We start from the raw sequence: 19519 nt of genomic DNA on the forward strand, positions 1-19519 counted from the left end.
CTTGAATGCATCTCTACTACCCTGCTTTGATGCTAACCACAATTTTTATAAGCACTCTTGCTATGATTGACAGATTCTCTCCACATCACAAGCAGCAAAGTGGTTTATTCTGAGGAAGTGAAACCACTGAACTGCTTTTGATCCATGTGGATCTTCTGTTCCACGCTGCCAGAGGGATTTCCCATTGAATCCACCGCAGTCATGGGAATCCCATGGCGGGGATGCGCAGACGGCAAGACTGGAAAATCCCACTGGCAGGAACAGCCGGAAGATCTCACCCCTAGTTTCAAGGTACAATGCAGGGAAACATACAATGTAATGTAGCTGCCCCATTAATGAGAACTTGAATGAACAGTGATCATGGAAATATTCTTGTGTGCCGACTAGCTTACCGATGTAGAATTTAAAGGGACACAAATCAACACATGAGGGTGAAAGAATTGGAAGAATAGGTTAACAAGATGAAATGAAGTAAGGTGGGAGCAGACTTATGTGGACCTTAAACAGCAGTATAAACCTGTTGGATTCTGAATGGGCTCTTTCTCTGTTGCAAAGCTCTATCCAAATTATGTAGCAGCAGTTGCAGCTGCATTGTCTGAATCCAAAGAAAGATATTAAATTCAAAACAATTGTTGGTAATTGCAGCATTAATTGTAACAGATCATTGATCCCCAAGTTCCTGATTTCAACTGGGCATTTGGAGGAGGTGCCAAACAGACAAAACATGCAAGAATTTATTAGAAGGAGAAAATCATTATTGGATGAATCACTGTAATCTGCTTTCAATCAAATGTAGAATGGTAATATTCAGGATTTGTTCTCGTTGATGAAAAAGGTAGCTGAAATGACTAAAATCTTTCCTGTGATGCTTCATCTGAAAAATTCTGAACCGCACACGGTTTTCCAAATTAAACTTCCAGTTTGTTCCTTGATGGACTCATCTCAAAAGGTAGCAACAGCAGGTAGATTAACTTGAGAAGCTTATAATCAAATTTATGCAAGTCAACAAAGCAACAAGGGCAAATTGAAAGAGGATTTTATTAGCTTCCAAGATTGCTAAAAATCGTGATTGGCTGAAATAAATAACAGAGAAAGCTATCACTTTTTTAAAAAACTGGTTGTAATACATTGATATTCTGAGGGCTACTTTGGAATGGTTGATGAACCAGAAAGCAATTAATGTTTTAATAATAAATGTATGTGTATATATTTTTTTAAATTTACAGAATTTATAATGGACATTCGTTCAAACAGCCCTAAGTAATCTGACCTTGAAATAATTCACTAGAGGGCTTGATTAATTATATTGAAATTATTTTTGCTTGTGACTATGCTGGGAAGTATTTGCAGATTTCCAAAGGTGCATTATAAATGACTTCACAAGTCACTTTGATACTGATATCAGCTTTGCCTTGCCAACTGCTCCAAGAAAATAATTTGTGCACATCTTCTCCAGAATTAATCACAGATTATTGTCCTAATTGCTCATTAAGATGTAGCAGGATGCATAAACTGTTTCCAAAATATATGTGTGTGCCTTCAAAGGGTGATATCGAGAATGACCATTGTTGAACCTAGATGTTCTTTCCTTAGACTTCCACTACAACTGTCAACATCGTGGTTACTGATGTGAATGACAATGATCCAACCTTTGATGCCATCTTTCTTAAGAACTTTACTGTATTGGAGGAGGAAGCAAATATATATGTGGGTCAAGTCAGGGTAAGATAATTTGAACTGTTTTTGAATAAAATGTGCAGGCTGTAAAATATTTAAAAGATTCGAACATATGGGCCCATGACTTTCGCAGAATGGCAATCTCCTGCAGATTGCCACTCTTGGTGGATTTACCCATGTTGGGATTACAAAGCTCCGGGCTCACTCAATCTTCCTTACTCAGGTTGGGTGAAAAAGGAGCAGTGAAGCTCGCCCTAACTGCATTGGCATTAGGCTCGGTGGATCAGGGATTGGGGTGGTTTGATGGGTTCCTCAGGGGCCATGTGTGTGTGTGGAAGGGGTCGCATGCGAGGCTAGGTCTGGGTGTTTCAATTGTTACTCTGGTGTTGGAAGTAAGTTTTATCCTCCAACTCTTTCAGAGTAACTATCAAGCTAAAACTGGCAGAATTTAGTGATTTAAATTACTTCTGATGGATGGTTCCCAGCCCAGCGCAATTATCCAGAGGAAGTTCGCACTTTTGGGCAATTGCCGGGTAAACCCTTGCATGGGAACTTCATAGAGGGATTCCCCAGCATATCATTGGGGTACCCCCTAAATGTGACACTGGGAAACCAGGAAGTTTTGGGCCCATGTTTCCAATGGTTGTTCCATGTGAACTTCGAATTGCATTGTATTTTCTAAATTAAGCTTTTGGTACTTTTTCGCCATAATTCTTGGCTCACTTGTGATCAAAGGTAGTATTAGAGATTGAAGCAGTTTGAAATAAATGTGTATCTAGTACTGTCTTGTCACCTCCAGCGGGTTGAAATTTCATGGTATGGCATTTATTATGTAGTTAACATAATTGCATATCTTATTCCTGCTTACTGTTGAAACACATTTTTTTAAAAAATACTAAACAAAGCATTTAATTGAAGCACATTAACCAATGCATCACAAATATTCTACTGTACTGTGGAATTTCAACCAACAAGGGAATTTAGATAAGATTCATTGAACTAACACAGCAAACCAAAGTATTTTTTAAACATGGCAAATAAGCTCTGCAAAGATTAATTCAGTTGGCATGCTTTCTAATTAATTTCTTATTGCCTTGGGCATTTTGCCATATTCAAACCAATAAATAAATACAGCAAGTATCATAATGCTGAGAAAGTATTTCATCATCGACAATGTACATTTCTACTTCAAGCCAACTTCCCATTGAACTACAAAGACCAATGTCACACTGGCAGACAATCCATTACTGCAGCTAATTCAGAGTGTAACACTTGATCTCCATTCATCCACTGTATGCCTCTTCACATTCTGCACCCAGCTCTGCACTCATTATGAATAGGAAGAGTGATGGTTGTGTTTTGGAACAAGTGTTCTGTTAAGCAGCATAATATATATTACGTGCTACCGTTTGCTCTTTTTAATGTTTTAGATGTACATCAAATATAGCATTTTGAGTAGCTAGTAGAAGGTACTTTGTCTCAGTTTACCCACTATCTAATTATGGGAGAGCAAACTGTAGGTGATGTAAAATTAAGCTGATAAGAGACAACCTTCTTGAAATGTTCCCATATCCCCTGCCAAATCCTGAACTAATTCTGGGCCAACTGATCTTATTTGTTCAATTCTTTTATTTTAAAATGTGTATTATGGAAAATATTGTCATCACGGTGTCAATATTGGGATCATTTTATATTCTTTTAGAGTTCCGTGTCATGAATTTTGTACAAACCTTCCCCTTTTGGGAATTGTTACAATTAGGTGAGGAGAGGTCAACTGGCTCCCCGATTTTCATCTCCTCATTTGACTGCAACAGGTTATTTTTGTATTTGAAAAGGATATTTTTGCCAATTTGCTGATTGTTTAACTGATTACATACTATGGTCATAAAATAACAGGTTTTTTTGAGTTTAACAAAGAAAGAGGTTCGCTTTATAATACTTAAACTGATCTATGTAAAAGAATAAAATAAGTTCTGACTTTCTTTTTTTCTCTCTCACACACACACTTAAACACCTTATAAAGTGGGGAACGATAGGTTGATCAAATTAGTGTGCAGAAAATATAAAAGGAATATACAGTCCGTCGTTACATGAACGGGCGGGGAACAAAGGGAAGTAGATCCTTGGAAAATAGAAGACAGGTTTAGATAAAGGATCTGAATCGGCGCAGGCTGGGAGGGCCGCAGGGCCTGTTCCTGTGTTGTAATTTTCTTTGTTATTTGTTCTTGTAGTTTGGTGACATCAGGCTGAATTCGGTACTCCCAATGCTTATGCTTTAAAAGATGTAGATGGCCGATTTGGTTGTTCTTCTGGAGCCAGTAGTGCTGGGTAGAGTTCTTTTAAGAAGGCTCTGCTTGTAGCAGGGTGTCCTTGGATGGTCACGGTTAGCAGACAGGGTGCAAACCTTGCAAAGATAGGATGGGGGGGGGGGGGGGCGGGCAGGAGGGACCCCCACTTAGGTTTCTTTCCCTTGTCAGCTGCTTGTCCTTAATTTTGCAGAGAAAAGTGATTACAATTACAAAGGGTTGGCTTGCCATGTGACCTCTACCCACCAGCTGCATAAGGAATCCAAATAAGATCGTTGTCACTCTTTTCTAAGGGTAACTTGATTAGATCATGTCTGGGAACTTTTGTTTGCTAGGATCCTGTTCTCTAAATGGTTTGTCTCCAACAGTTGAATACATCGGGTAATTGTATTATTGCCTTGCTAATAGGACAGGGGATATGGATCCTTCACATTCACTTTTGTTCATTGTCTTTATGGCGGACAGGCTGGACAGTATTTTCCCCCAAAATGGCGAAGTGTCATTTCCGACGGAAAAACCAGTCTGAATCCCGTTGGCTGTTCCAGCGTGATGCCAGGTTGGCGGTGTCGGGGGAAGTCACAGAGCACAGCCCAACACTGCCCTGACCACCCGGGGGCTCTAATGACCTCTGAGTTCCCCCGGCATGGTCATGCCTGGTCTCTGTCGATGGCAACCAGTAGTTATTCCAGCCGGCCTCACAATGCGCCAACAGAAGCGGAGAGTACCAGGTGCTAGGAGACTCGGGCATGAAACGGACTGACCATATTTAAATGCTAACTTAAATATACTAATGTCCAGCTGGAGGTGTAAGCCAGATTGCGTGCGAACCCCACTGAGGGACTCTTCGGCTATTCCCCGAGAATAGTAGGGTGTGCACAGGGCACAGCGCGCGCGGGCAGAGAATCGCTTCTGCTGTCTCCATTCCAAAGGAGCGCAATGTGGTATGTACAGGAATGAAAATTGGGCTAGCCGTCTTTTGTGAGGGCCATGAAGAATCCAGCACGAGTTTGTCGAGTCAAAAGAAATAACTTTATTTACAATTACATATATACAACAGCAGCAGTACTTCAAAACTGCTCTCTGCTCGAGCTGGTTCCACATTGGCCAGCTCTATTTATGCAGGTGACTCTGCTAATGATTTCTCCGCCCTCCTCAGTGGGGGAGCTCATACTTACTAAGGATTGCGTGACCCTCAATAGTCCTCAGCCAATACTAATCAGTCAGATTATAGCATCCCCTCCCCCAAAGTCCAATGAATCCACCAAAGACCCTGGCCAAGGAGGGCATTAGACTCTATTTGCCGCAGGCTGAACACCATTTGCACGAGGTGTTGGATCGGGCGGCGTGTAATGAAAAGGCGAACGGCATTTCCGCGAGGAACGGCATAACGGTTGTACATCCACGGGCTGTGGGATTGAGGAATCCCCCTCGGAGGCATCTTGTGTCTCCATCTCGGTGTCGGAGTCCAAAAGCTCTGTCATCTCGGCGTCGATATCTCCACGCGCAAGCTTTGAGTGCAGCGCCAGAGGAGGATCATGAGGATGAACCTCCACTGTGTCAGGTCTCTGCGGCTGTAGAAGTGAACTCTGGGGGCGGGGAATTTGTGGAAGAGGCAGCCTTCTGGACCGAACGTGGTCAAAATGCTTGCACTGGAGACGACCTGGGCTTGCACCTGGTAAGAGATCGGACGCACTGGGCACCACCAGCAAAATTTCGAATGAACACCGGGTCACCAGGCGCAAACTGCCAAGTCGACCAATGCCGAGAAAGGCTATGGCCCTGCTATTCTTGAGTGCAGCGTACTTTTGCGCCAGTGACCAGTAAAACCATCAAAGGTGGGTGCGAAGTCTCCAGCCCATTAGGAGTTCCGCGATAGCTACCCCAGTCACTGAATGTGGAGTGGTCCTGTACGAAAACAAGAAATGAGCCAGTCTAGTGTCATAGGTCAGGAGGACTGTTTCTTTAGGCCCCATTTGAACGTCTGCACTGCGCCCTCCGCCAACACGTTGGAAACTGGGTGCGGATATGGCGTATGCCGTTCATCTTCATGAACCTCGCAAACTCCTCACCTTGTGAAAGGAGTGCCATAGTCTGTGACGAGCACCCCAGGGAGGCCATGAGTGCTGAAAGACAAACGCATCTTCTCGATTGTTGCGCAGGATGTTGTGCCGACCATCTTATGCACCTCCAGCCATTTAGATTGGGCATCGATTAAGAAATGGAACATGGATTCTTGAAAAGGGCCGCCGAAATCCACATGCAAGATGTCCTGGCCATTCCCAGTGATGTAGGGGCGCAGCCGGCGGAAGCTTCTGATGCTCCTGGCAGTTTTGGGCCACCTTCTCAATGTCGGCGTCGAGGCCTGGCCACCAGACGTAACTGCCTGCCAACATTTTCATTTTGGTCACGCCCGGATGCCCATTGTGCAAGTCTTTTAGTATCAGCTTCTGTCCTTTTTCCGGGATGACCACACGCGTCTTACACAAGAGGATACTGTCTTTCACGCTAAATTCTGACAGCTGAGAGGAAAATGCCCGCAACTCGCCTGGGAGCTGTCTATGCTGCCCATCATACAGGACTATGTGCTGAACCTTTGTTAGGACTGGCTCCGTCTGAGTCCACTCACGGATCTGTGATGCCGTGATAGGCAAGCAGTCCATAAAATTTAGGGTTGCAACCATCTCACCTGTTGTGCGGGTCGACATGGGGCCGGCTGACAAAGGCAAAGACTGGGGGCGAAATTCTCCGTTATCGGCGGAAACTCCGCCGATCGGCGCAAAAAACGGCGCAAATCCCACTTGCGTCACGTCATAAAAATGGGCCGATAGTCTGCGGCCCGAAATGGGCTAGCAGCGACGTAACGGGATCCGCGCTTGCGCAGTGGTTCACGCCGTGCAGCGTCATACGCGCTGCACGGCGTGACGGCTCATAAGGCCGCGCAGCTCCCCCCCACCCGACCGGAACAGCCGACCGCAACACCCGACTTGATGGCTGGCCGTCGCTCAGCCCCGAGGTTCGAGTCACGCGATGTGGAGGCGCTCCTGGATGCGGTGGAGCAGAGGAGGGACGCCCTGTATCCCGGGCACGGCCGCAGAGTTGCCCCACGCCACAGCCGGCGTCTGTGGAGGGAGGTGGCAGAGGCCGTCACCGCTGTGGCCCTAACACCACGGACAGGCACCCAGTGCCACAAGAAGGTGAACGACCTCGTCAGAGCAGGCAGGGTGAGCGTCCCCCATATCCCCCATATCCCCCCTCCCCCATATCCCCCCTCCCCCATACCCCCCCTCCCCCATATCCCCCATATCCCCCCTCCCCCATATCCCCCCTCCCCCATATCCCCCCCTCCCCCATATCCCCCCTCCCCCATATCCCCCATATCCCCCTCCCCATATCCCCCCTCCCCCATATCCCCCATATCCCCCCTCCCCCATATCCCCCATATTCCCCCTCCCCCATATCCCCCATATCCCCCCTCCCCCATATCCCCCCCTCCCCCATATCCCCCCTCCCCCATATCCCCCATATCCCCCCTCCCCCATATCCCCCCTCCCCCATATCCCCCCCTCCCCATATCCCCCATATCCCCCCTCCCCCATATCCCCCCTCCCCCATATCCCCCCTCCCCCATATCCCCCCTCCCCCATATCCCCCCTCCCCCATATCCCCCCTCCCCCATATCCCCCATATCCCCCCTCCCCCATATCCCCCCCTCCCCCATATCCCCCATATCCCCCCTCCCCCATGTCCCCCATATCCCCCCCTCCCCCATATCCCCATATCCCCCCTCCCCCATATTCCCCATATCCCCCCTCCCCCATATCCCCCCTCCCCCATATCCCCCATATCCCCCCTCCCCCATATCCCCCCTCCCCCATATCCCCCATATCCCCCCTCCCCCATATTCCCCATATCCCCCCCTCCCCCATATCCCCCCTCCACCATATCCCCCATATTCCCCCCTCCCCCATATCCCCCATATCCCCCCTCCCCCATATCCCCCATCCCCCATATCCCCCCTCCCCATATCCCCCATATCCCCCCTCCCCCATATCCCCCCTCCCCCATATCCCCAAGTGAATCCAGCCCTAACCTTAACCTCTGCAATGCACGCGCAACCGATGGCGTGCATTCATATACCTGCCTAACACTGTTGCCTTTTACCCCTGCCACCCCCCCCCCCCCAGGAGAAGCGCGCACACAACAATAGGGAGCATGTGAGGACTGGAGGAGGGCCCGCTGATGAGAGGCCACTGACCGTACACGAGGAAAGGGCCCTGGAACTGGCTGGCGGACCTGAGGACCGGGAGGTTGCTGATGCAGAGGTCGGGGCCCCACGAGCAAGTGAGCCACCAACAGCCCGTCCCCATATCCCCCCTCCCCTATATCCCCCTCTCCCGTATCACCTGATCACTGCCTGATGTCTAACCATGCATGCTTCATTGTGTATCGCAGGACCAAACGTCCAGGCACCCATCCCCGCAGATGCAGACCGCCCGCAGGATGCCCCTCGGAGACCACGGGAGACGGAGAGACCCGCACCCTCCAGCATGCGACGCCCGCAGGATGCCCCTCGGAGACCACGGGAGACGGAGAGACCCGCACCCTCCAGCATGCGACGCCCGCAGGATGCCCCTCCGAGACCACGGGAGACGGAGAGACCCGCACCCTCCAGCATGCGACGCCCGCAGGATGCCCCTCGGAGACCACGGGAGACGGAGAGACCCGCACCCTCCAGCATGCGACGCCCGCAGGATGCCCCTCGGAGACCACGGGAGACGGAGAGACCCGGACCCTCCAGCATGCGACGCCCGCAGGATGCCCCTCGGAGACCACAGGAGACGGAGAGACCCGCACCCTGCAGCATGCGACGCCCGCATCATGCCCCTCGGAGACCACGGGAGACGGAGAGACCCGAACCCTCCAGCATGCGACGCCCGCAGGATGCCCCTCGGAGACCACGGGAGACGGAGAGACCCGAACCCTCCAGCATGCGACGCCCGCAGGATGCCCCTCGGAGACCACGGGAGACGGAGAGACCTGGAGCAACAGGGAGACGACACCCCCGTCACGTGCGGGAGTGACCACCCAGCGATGAGGGGGGCAGCCACAGGCCCCCGTCACATCCGAGCCAGGACACCACTACCCAGGACACCACTATCCAGGACACCCCTACCCGGGACACCACTACCCAGGACACCCCTACCCGGGACAGCACTACCCGGGACAGCACTACCCGGGACAGCACTACCCAGGACACCCCTACCCGGGAAGACGAAATACCGGACAGTGACTCAGAGTGGATGGGTGGAGACGAACCCCCACCCCAAAGTGCCATGGACTCAGAGTGGGACGAAGAGCACGACACAACGCCACTGCTGTCACCAACACCCTCCACCATCGCAGAAACACTCACCACGGTTGGGCACTTTAGTGATGAGGCGTCTGGTACACTCACTGGTGCGCACAACACAGCCGTCCCGGTACAGCAGGTGGAGGTAGGAGCAGCAGAGGGACCGGGCGGTCGGAGGGCAGCCCAGGCCAAGCGAACATCTGCCGCCCAGATGGATCCCGGGTTCCTGCAGTTACCACACCCACACATAGATCCGATGCAACCACCGACACGGAGACGAGCGAATAGGGTGACGGGTGGCTTGCGGCGGCTGCGGTCGCAGGCGGAGGAGTCCACCCGCGTCCAGGAGCTGGGAGTGGTCCCGGTCATGCGTGCCACCCAGGCTGACACCGCACGGGTGGCGTCCGCGGTGGAGGCAATGGGTGCGACGGTGTCAGACATGGGGAACGGTTTGCGAGGCCTGGGGCCTTCCGTGCAGGCGGCGTCTGTGGCCCAGGAAATGGCTGCCCTCTCACAGGAGGCCATGAGCCAGTGCCAGCGCCAGATGGCAGAGGCGCTCAACGCCATAGCCCAGTCTCAGCAGGCCATGGCCCAGTCTCAGCAGGCCATAGCCCAGTCTCTGCAGGCCATGGCCCAGTCTCTGCAGGCCATGGCCCAGTCTCAGCAGGCCATCGCTGAGGGCATCGGCGCCAGTGGCCATGTGCGAGCTGGCGTCGCACTGTCGCAGACAGGGTTCGACAACCCCCTGGGCTCCATGGCTGCAAACCTGCAGACCCCTGTCGATACCAGCACGGGCCTCCAGGACTGGCAGCGCCAGATGTCGGGGGCGCGTCGGATGGCCAGTCCGTTCGCATCCCCCACCCATGTAGAGGCCTGGGGGCCATCGGGCACCCCGAGGGAGGAGGAGGTGGTGTGGTCCGTCCCGGCTCCCTCTGTAGGGGAGGTCCCGGTACACCGCGACACCTCGGACTCCCCCCCTTCCGTCCCAGGTGCATCGGGTGGGCAACGGGCAGGACAGGCTGGCAGCTCGTCATCCCAGTCGCCCGGGCCGCAGCCTGGCCCATCTAGGCCAGGACGCCCCAGGAAACGGCCGCCAAAGGGATCCAGTGTCAGAGGGCAGGAATCACAGGAGTCCACCTCCAGTTCTGCTGTACCGTCTGGGGAACCACGTAGACGTAGTCAAAGGGCCCGTAAGGCCAAACAATTAGACACTGAGTAAGTTGGCACGGGTGCAGGGCACAGATGAGTTTTAGGCGCTAGGGCACGTGCATGAACTCCTTTGGTTATTAAAGTCAATGTTACACCTACCGAAGCTGCCTTTGTGCTCTGTCCAAAGTGTGCGGGGGTGTCATGTACGTTGAGCGCAAGTGTGTGTGTGAGGGGTGGTCTTACCTCAGCCCCAGGTGAGTCTGCCCCCTTCCCCCTGGGCCGCCATCAACATCCCCCGGGCAGAGGACGGGACCGTGCGCTGCAGTGTCACAGCCGCATGCAGGGATGGTCCGGGTGGATGGTGGTACTGTGGCCATGGGTCAGACATAGTCCAACGATGTAGAGCCAGGAGCTCATCGGAGGCGGGTTGTCATCATTCTCCATGGCCTGCGATAGACACGCGTCCACCCGCAACTGGGTGAGCCCGGCCCGTTGTGCCGCCGGTGGATCGGCAATTGGGAGTGGGGGGGTGGTGTGCATGCGGGTGGGGTGTGTGGGGTTGGGGAGGGGGGTGATGGTGCTGGGTGGATGGATGGGTGGGGGGTGTGGGTGGTCGGCTGTTGTCATGGTGTGCGGTCTGTGGCCATACTACCCGATTCCCACGCCCATCTAGTCAGTGAAGCGGGCGTCTATCAGTCTGTCCCGTGCCCGCTGGGCCAGCCGGTAACGGTGGACAGCCACCCGTCTGTGTCTACCCCGTCTGCCCTGACCATTGCCCCCATCCCCCTCATCTGGGGAGGACTGGGCCTCTTCCTGCTGCTCCTCCACTCCGCCCTCCTCTGCCTGCGGCACATCGCCCCTCTGCTGGGCTATGTTGTGCAGGACGCAGCACACCACAATGATGCGGCCGACCCTATCTGACCGATACTGGAGGGCGCCCCCAGAGAGGTCCAGGCACCTGAAACGCATCTTCAGCACGCCAAAGCACCTCTCGATCACTCCCCTTGTCGCTACATGGGCATCATTGTAGCGGTTCTCCGCCTCATTGCGTGGCCTCCGTATAGGCGTCATCAGCCACGATCGCAATGGGTAGCCCCTGTCGCCCAGCAACCAGCCCCTCAGCCGGGGATGGCGTCCCTCGTACATGCCGGGGATGGATGACCGCGACAACACGAATGAGTCGTGTACACTGCCTGGGTAACGGGCGCAGACGTGCAGGATCATCATGCGGTGGTCGCAGACCACCTGTACGTTCATCGAATAGGTCCCCTTCCTATTAGTGAACACGGCCCTGTTATCTGCAGGTGGCCGCACGGCGACGTGCATCCCATCGATCGCGCACTGGACCATGGGGAACCCGGCAATGGCAGAGAAGCCCACGGCCCGGGCATCTTGGCTGGCCCGGTCCACGGGGAAGCGGATGTAGCGGTGCGCCATGGCATAAAGGGCATCTGTCACTGCCCGGATGCACCGATGCACCGATGTCTGCGATATGCCGGACAGGTCCCCACTCGGTGCCTGGAATGACCCCGTTGCATAAAAGTTCAGGGCCACCGTAACCTTGACGGACACGGGGAGAGGGTGTCCCCCGCCAGTGCCACGCGGTGACAGGTGTGCCAGCAGGTGGCAGATGTGTGCCACGGTTTCCCGGCTCATCCGGAGTCTCCTCCTGCATTCCCGGTCCGTGAGGTCCTGGTATGACTGCCGGGGCCGGTACACACGGGGCGCCCTCGGGTGCCTCCGTTGCCGTGGGGCCGCGACGTCCTCCTCCCCCTCCTCGTCCTGTCGGTCAGGTGTCCCTCCAGCCTGGGCGGCTGCCGCCTGCCCCTCTGCGGCAGCCTGCGCCGCCTCTCTGGCACGCTCCTCCTCCTCCTCCTCCTCCTCCTCATCATCATCCAGGGCAACATAGACATGAGCGGCTGCCACCACGGCGGCCAACATCGCTGGATGATCTGAAAACATGACGACCTGGTGGGGGGGAGGGGAACGACGACATGTCATCATTGCCCATATCCCCTCCTCCCCCCAGCCAGGTGGCATGGACCGCATGGGTCCAACTGTTGGAGGCTGGCACCTGGCCAGGTGGACCAACTCATTTGCCCTCCCATCACCCACCCCGGCACGGACCCCCTCCCCAACCCCCAACCTCCACCCCAGCACGGACCCCCCCCCCCCCAACCTCCACCCCGGCACGGACCCCCTCCCCAACCTCCACCCCGGCACGGACCCCCCCCCAACCTCCACCCCGGCACGGACCCCCTCCACAACCCCCAACCTCCACCCCGGCACGGACCCCCTCCCCAACCTCCACCCCGGCACGGACCCCCTCCCCAACCTCCACCCCGGCACGGACCCCCTCCCCAACCTCCACCCCGGCACGGACCCCCTCCCCAACCTCCACCCCGGCACGGACACCCCCCCCAACCTCCACCCCGGCACGGACCCCCTCCCCAACCTCCACCCCGGCACGGACCCCCCCCCCCCCCAACCTCCACCCCGGCACGGACCCCCTCCCCAACCCCCAACCTCCACCCCGGCACGGACCCCCTCCCCAACCCCCAACCTCCACCCCAGCACGGACCACCCCCCAACCTCCACCCCGGCACGGAACCCCTCCCCAACCCCCAACCTCCACCCCAGCACGGACCCCCCCCCCCCCAACCTCCACCCCGGCACGGACCCCCTCCCCAACCTCCACCCCGGCACGGACCCCCCCCCAACCTCCACCCCGGCACGGACCCCCTCCACAACCCCCAACCTCCACCCCGGCACGGACCCCCTCCCCAACCTCCACCCCGGCACGGACCCCCTCCCCAACCTCCACCCCGGCACGGACCCCCCCCCAACCTCCACCCCGGCACGGACCCCCCCCCAACCTCCACCCCGGCACGGACCCCCTCCACAACCCCCAACCTCCACCCCGGCACGGACCCCCTCCCCAACCTCCACCCCGGCACGGACCCCCTCCCCAACCTCCACCCCGGCACGGACCCCCCCCCCAACCTCCACCCCGGCACGGACCCCCTCCCCAACCTCCACCCCGGCACGGACCCCCCCCCAACCTCCACCCCGGCACGGACCCCCTCCCCAACCCCCAACCTCCACCCCGGCACGGACCCCCTCCCCAACCCCCAACCTCCACCCCAGCACGGACCACCCCCCAACCTCCACCCCGGCACGGAACCCCTCCCCAACCCCCAACCTCCACCCCGGCACGGACCCCCCCCCCCAACCTCAACCCCGGCACGGACCCCCTCCACAACCCCCAACCTCCACCCCGGCACGGACCCCCTCCCCAACCTCCACCCCGGCACGGACCCCCTCCCCAACCTCCACCCCGGCACGGACCCCCCCCCAACCTCCACCCCGGCACGGACCCCCTCCCCAACCCCCAACCTCCACCCCGGCACGGACCCCCTCCCCAACCCCCAACCTCCACCCCGGCACGGACCCCCTCCCGGCACTCCCCCGGAGCCCAGCCTACTCTAACCACCCCCCCCCCCCCCCCCCGCCGCACACACACACAAGCCGAGACACACCTCTCCTCAGGCAATCAGTCTGCGGCCACGCCATTTCCTGCCCAGAGCCAACCCCCCAGGCCGTCACTCACCTCCTCGCTGGTCGGCGTGAGCCTGGAGCACCGGGTCACGCCGATGAAAAGGAGGTTTGATTGACGTCGACGTGAACGGTCATCACGTCGACGGGACTTCGGCCCATCCGGAAGGGAGAATATCGGCAGGCCGAAAATCGGCTGCCTTGCGCAGACCCGTGACATTCTCCGCGGCAGCGGCGCCATTAACGCCCCGCCGACTTTTCTCCCTTCGGAGACTTCGGCGGGGGCGGGGGCGGGATTCACGGCGGCCAACGGCCATTCTCCGACCCGGCGGGGGGTCGGAGAATGACGCCCTGGGTCCCTGGTTTATGCCCTGGAGAATACTCGTATGCAGCAAGCAACAAAGCCCAGCGCTTGAGCCGTGCAGAAGCAATGGGCGGAATTGGCTTATCCTCTCAGAAAAGTCCAAGCAGAGGCTTATGACCAGTCACGATAGTGAAGTGGCGGCCATAAACATACTGGTGGAAGTGTTTCACCGCAAAGACCACCGCCAGGCCCTCCTTATCGATTTGCGCATACTTCTTTTCCGCTGCAGACTGACACTGACATGATTCCTCATCCATCGGTTCTGGAGAAGACTCCCTTTGGGGAAGAACGTTGATCCAGACGCCACCCCGCCCAAGGTACATCGGGGGTGTGGGGAGGTGCTTTTGGACGGAAGGGGTTGCACCCCAAGGCGTGCACCTCCATTCCCTGTATCTCGTTCTGTGTTGTCCTGAGAGAACGTTCTGCGTTCTCTCAGGACAACACTATCTGAATGGCCCGTTGAAAAGTCAATGTCGGCTTGGCTAAGAACTTCCTGTGGGTAGCTTCGTTGTTAGTACCGCAAACTTAACGATCGCACAACAGTTCTGACAAAGTCTCTCCATAGTCACAGTACTCCGCAATCCTGCGTAGCTTGGATAAACACTCAGCAAGAGATTCTCCTGGGGTCCTCTCTGTGATATTAAACAGGGAACGTTGGACTATCATTGACAGGGTTAGGTTAAAATGTTGCCCCACCAAGGTCACAAGTTCATCAAGCGTCTTGCTTTCAGGCGCTGCTATGTATGTAAGGCTGCTAATCACCCCAAACGTATGCGGGCCACAGGCGGTGAGCAAAATGACCACCTAATGCTCATTTTTGCTGATAATTTTTGCCCGGAAGTAGAAACGCATCCGTTGTGCGTACTGGTTCCAACTTTCCAGCGCAGCATCAAAGACATCCAAACGTCCATAAAGAGACATGGTACAACAGAGAAAAAACTTCCAACCTGTATCCAACAAAATTCCAGCGAGGTGGCTTCAGTAGCGTAGGCAGCTATCCACTTTAACCCTCGTCGCCAGTTTTGTGAGGGCCACGAAGAATCCAGCACGAGTTTGTCGAGTCAAAATAAATCACTTTATTTATAATTACATGTATACAATGATTTCTCTGCCCTCCTCATTGGGGGAGCTCATACTCACTAAGGATCATGGCGAGAAGACACATGGGCTGTGAGGGCTCTCAATTCCATTGCTGAGAGACTACTACAGGCATTTGCAAACATGAGAGAGAGAGAGGGGCAAGACATTCTGCTGGTAAGGACTGCCCTGGGTTCAGCCTGAGGCTGGATTTAACAACTGCCTGCCTCCCTTTCTGCTTGTTTGATGGACTACTGCTGCTGACTCTTGGAGGAAGGAGGAGAGAAGTGTGGTGGCTGGTTCATCTGTATGCCTTGTTGTAGGAGAGGGAGGAAGTCAGGTGCTCTGCTCCAGGCGAGGAATGGCGGCGACCCGAATCAACTGCAACATGCTGGAAGTTTGGAGGACTGATTTACAATCTGATACTGCTTTTGTTTGGACTGCTGACTGTTTACCGTTCCTATGTTTGCAAGCCATGTGTTGTTCCTACCGTTCCTACTTTTGTGGCTTGGACCGGGGGCTGGCTGGAGCAGGTGACTGGACGTTGGGACTGCAGGAGGAGGACGGTAGTGGCTCAACTCAACTGGACACCTTGGAGGCCGTAATGACACATTCTTGAAGGCTGCTGGCTGCATCCGTGTAATAATGACTGTTTCTGGTTCAAGTTTGGAAGGCCATGTTAATGGCTGGTGTCTTTGTACTGTTGTATATCGTTGTTTAATGTTTGCTCATATGCTTGTTATTGTATGGTGCTGCATGTGTCTACTGTCGGGGCTGGTATCTTCACTATGTTTTGGCCCATTTTTTGTGTTTTCTTTTGGTGCACGCTATTGATACTGGTGGGGGTGGTGATATTCCCTCTCCTTTTTCCATTACCCCGTGTCAGCGAGACCTTTTCCGGTGAGTTGGGCTGCTTGGAGTGCCCTTCCACCAATGTGGGTCTCAGCAGCCGGGGGGTGAGGGAGGCACTGCCTTGGCAGCTGGTGACATTGTTCCTTGTCTTATAAATGCTCTGTACGGTTTGGTTTATGATATGCCGGGGTTATTCCGGGATGAATTATGCCCCTCGTGAGAGGCGTGGACTGTTCTTTCTCTATCATCTCCACCGTGCTCCATGTTGGAGTGGCCTATTCTGGTGGGTTGGGCTGGTGTGCCTTTCCGCTGATGTAGGTCGGGGAGGGTGGGAGCGGCTTTGGGGAGGGGCTTTAGGCGGGGGGGAGGTGGTAAGTGTGTTCTGGGATGCCATGCGTTTGGTGTCGTTGTTGTACTGTTTTCTGTAATTTGATAATGTTATTAAATTAAAATACACCCTCAATAGTCCACAGCCTACTGTAGTCAGGCAGGTTATAACAGCGTCTTTGATCTGTGTGTTTTTACAAGCTGCTGTTTTTAAAAGGTCAATTTAGGTTTCCAATTTGACATAAAGCACGTTTTCCTGACAGAATTCAATCCTGAATTTCCAATATGCGGATCTTGTGTTTGAGTGATGAAAATAAAATTTATCCCTTTTGTGAGTGAACTCAGCACAACTAGTAATGAGAAACCGAGCTGGATAAAATCAGTTTCCGATAAAGTGCCACAATTCATGCTGTTACGTTGATGTAACAAGTTCAGGTAAAAATACAGAGTTTGCCCAATTTTACAAAGGACAGATGGCAGAAAATTGCATTTTAATCTGTTAAATATGAGTTCCAGAATTCCTTGGCTGCGTTCCCTGTGCAGACCACGTTAGACATGTTTGTGGGAGAGGCTACCATGGCCTTCATTTTCTGCCTTGTACTCACCACCAGTGAGACTTCTGCTGTAAGTTGGACATCTTCAAAATAATAATAATAATCCAGTGCTATGATATGGAAATTGCTGAGTGATTTCAGCTTCTTAGCCCATGGTTTGATACCTTGATTAAATTAGTGACCGTTGAAATTAGTGCTCTTCTTCATATAATCATAAATTCATAGAATTTACAGTGCAGAATGAGACCATTCGGCCCATTGAGTCTGTACAGTCCTTGGAAAGAACATCCTACTTAAGCCCACACCTCCACCCTAACCTTTTTGGACACTAAGGGACAATTTAGCATGGCCAATCCACCTAACCTGCACAACAAACCCCACCTGTAGGCTCTGCCCACATGCATGCCGCCAAACATGACGCCCATCCCCCCACAACCTGGTGCCAAGCTGCTGGTGGAATATCGTAAATTGAACTTCATGAGCCTGGTGGGTAGTGTCAAGGTAGATATGTTGAGATGGGATAGCCTCCCCTTGTTACTGGTAGGCCAGTGCAGGCGGTAAAAATGAGTATCTTGCCACGGATTTTATTTTAATTTCAGTGCCTACCGGCCTTTTTGCCAAAAGCCTTTTTTGTGGGTAGAAAGGTTGATTTTGTCATTTGTCTGGGCAGGTAAATAGCAAGGATTCGGAAGTTGGTGCTTCAGGGGGATGGCAGTCAGGGGGTCTGGCCCTTCCAAATCTGTAGTATTATTTTTTTTAAAAAAGATTTTTAAAATTCATTTACGGCATTTGGGCGTCACTGGTTAGGCCAGCATTTATTGCCCATCCCTAATTGCCCGTCAGAAGGTGGTGGTGAGTTGCCTTCTTGAACCGCTGCAGTCCTTCAGGTGTAGGTACACCCACTGTGCTGTTAAGGGAGGAGTTCCAGGATTTTGTCCCAGCGACAGTGAAGGAATGGTGATATATCTTCAAGTCAGGGTGGTGAGTGACTTGGAGGGGAACCTCCAGATGGTGGAGTTCCCAGGTATCTGCTGCTCTTGTCCTTCCAGATGGTAGTGGTCGTGGGTTTGGAAGGTGCTGTCTAAGGAACTTTGGTGAGTTACTGCCGTGCAACTTGTAGATGGTACACATGGATGCCACTGTTCGTGGGTGGTGGAGGGTTGAATGTTTGTGGAAGGAGGAGCAATCAAGCGGGCTGCATTGTTCTGGATGGTGTCGAGCTTCTTGACTGTTGTTGGAGCTGCACTCATTCAAGTAAGTGGAGAGTATTCCATTACACTCCTGACTTGTGCCTTGTAGATGGTTGACAGGCTTTGGGGGTCAGGAGATGAGTTACTCGCCGTATGATTCCTCGCCTTTGACCTGCCCTGGTAGCCAAAGTATTAATTTGGCTAGTCTAGTTCAGTTTCTGATCAATGGTAACCCCCAGGAAGTTGATTATGGGGATTCAACGATGGTAATGTCATTGAATGTCAAGGGGCGATGATTAGATCCTCTGTTGCAGGAGATGGTCATTGCCAGGCACTTGTGTGGTGCGAATGTAACTTGCCACTTGTCAGTCCAAGTCTGGATATTGTCCAGGTCTTGCTGCATATGCACACAAACTGCTTCATTGTCTGTGGGGTCGCGAATGGTGCTGAACATTGTGCAGTCATCCACAAACATCCCCACCTTATGATGTAAGGGAGGCCATTGATGAAACAGCTGAAGATGATTAAGCCTCGGGCACTACCCTGAGGAACTCCCGCAGTGATGCACTGGAGCTGAGATGATTGACCTCCAAGCACTACAACCATCTTCCTTTGTGCCAGGTATGACTCCAACCAGTGGAGAGTTTTTCCCCTGATTCCCATTGACTCCTGTTTAGTTAGGGATCCTTGATGCCAAGGGCAGTCACTCTCACCTCACCTCTGGCATCAGCGCTTTTGTCCATGTTTGAACCAAGGCTGTAATGAGGTCAGGATCTGAGTGACCCTGGCATAACCAAAATTGAGCATCCATGAGCAGGTTATTGCCGAGTATGTGCTACTTGATAGCACTGTTGATGACTCATTCCATCATTTTGCTGATGATGGAGAGTAAACTGATAGGGCGGTAATTGGCTGGGTTGGATTTGTTCTGTTTCTTGGCTACAGGACACACCTGGGCAACCTTCCACCTTGCCGGGTAGATGCCAGTGTGGCAGCTGAAACAGCTGAGCTGGGGGTGCAGCACGTTCTGGAGCACAAATCTTCAGAACTATTGCCGGAATATTATCAGGATACATAGCCTTTGCAGTATCCAGAACTACAGAACTTAGATCTAGTGC

At 53.8% G+C, this 19519-nt stretch overlaps 1 protein-coding gene across 1 annotated transcript in view; it reads left to right on the forward strand.

The window, feature by feature from the left end:
* pcdh15b (protocadherin-related 15b) overlaps nt 1-19519 on the forward strand; it is a 2356722-nt gene that overhangs the window by 1809900 nt on the left and 527303 nt on the right. Inside the window, exon 25 of the mRNA XM_072478931.1 lies at nt 1594-1722. Coding sequence (XP_072335032.1) covers nt 1594-1722 — 129 coding nt within the window. The remainder of the gene's footprint in view (nt 1-1593; nt 1723-19519) is intronic.

This window comes from Scyliorhinus torazame, chromosome 16, assembly GCF_047496885.1.
Source record: "Scyliorhinus torazame isolate Kashiwa2021f chromosome 16, sScyTor2.1, whole genome shotgun sequence".
In the NCBI taxonomy this organism is placed as follows: domain Eukaryota; kingdom Metazoa; phylum Chordata; class Chondrichthyes; order Carcharhiniformes; family Scyliorhinidae; genus Scyliorhinus; species Scyliorhinus torazame.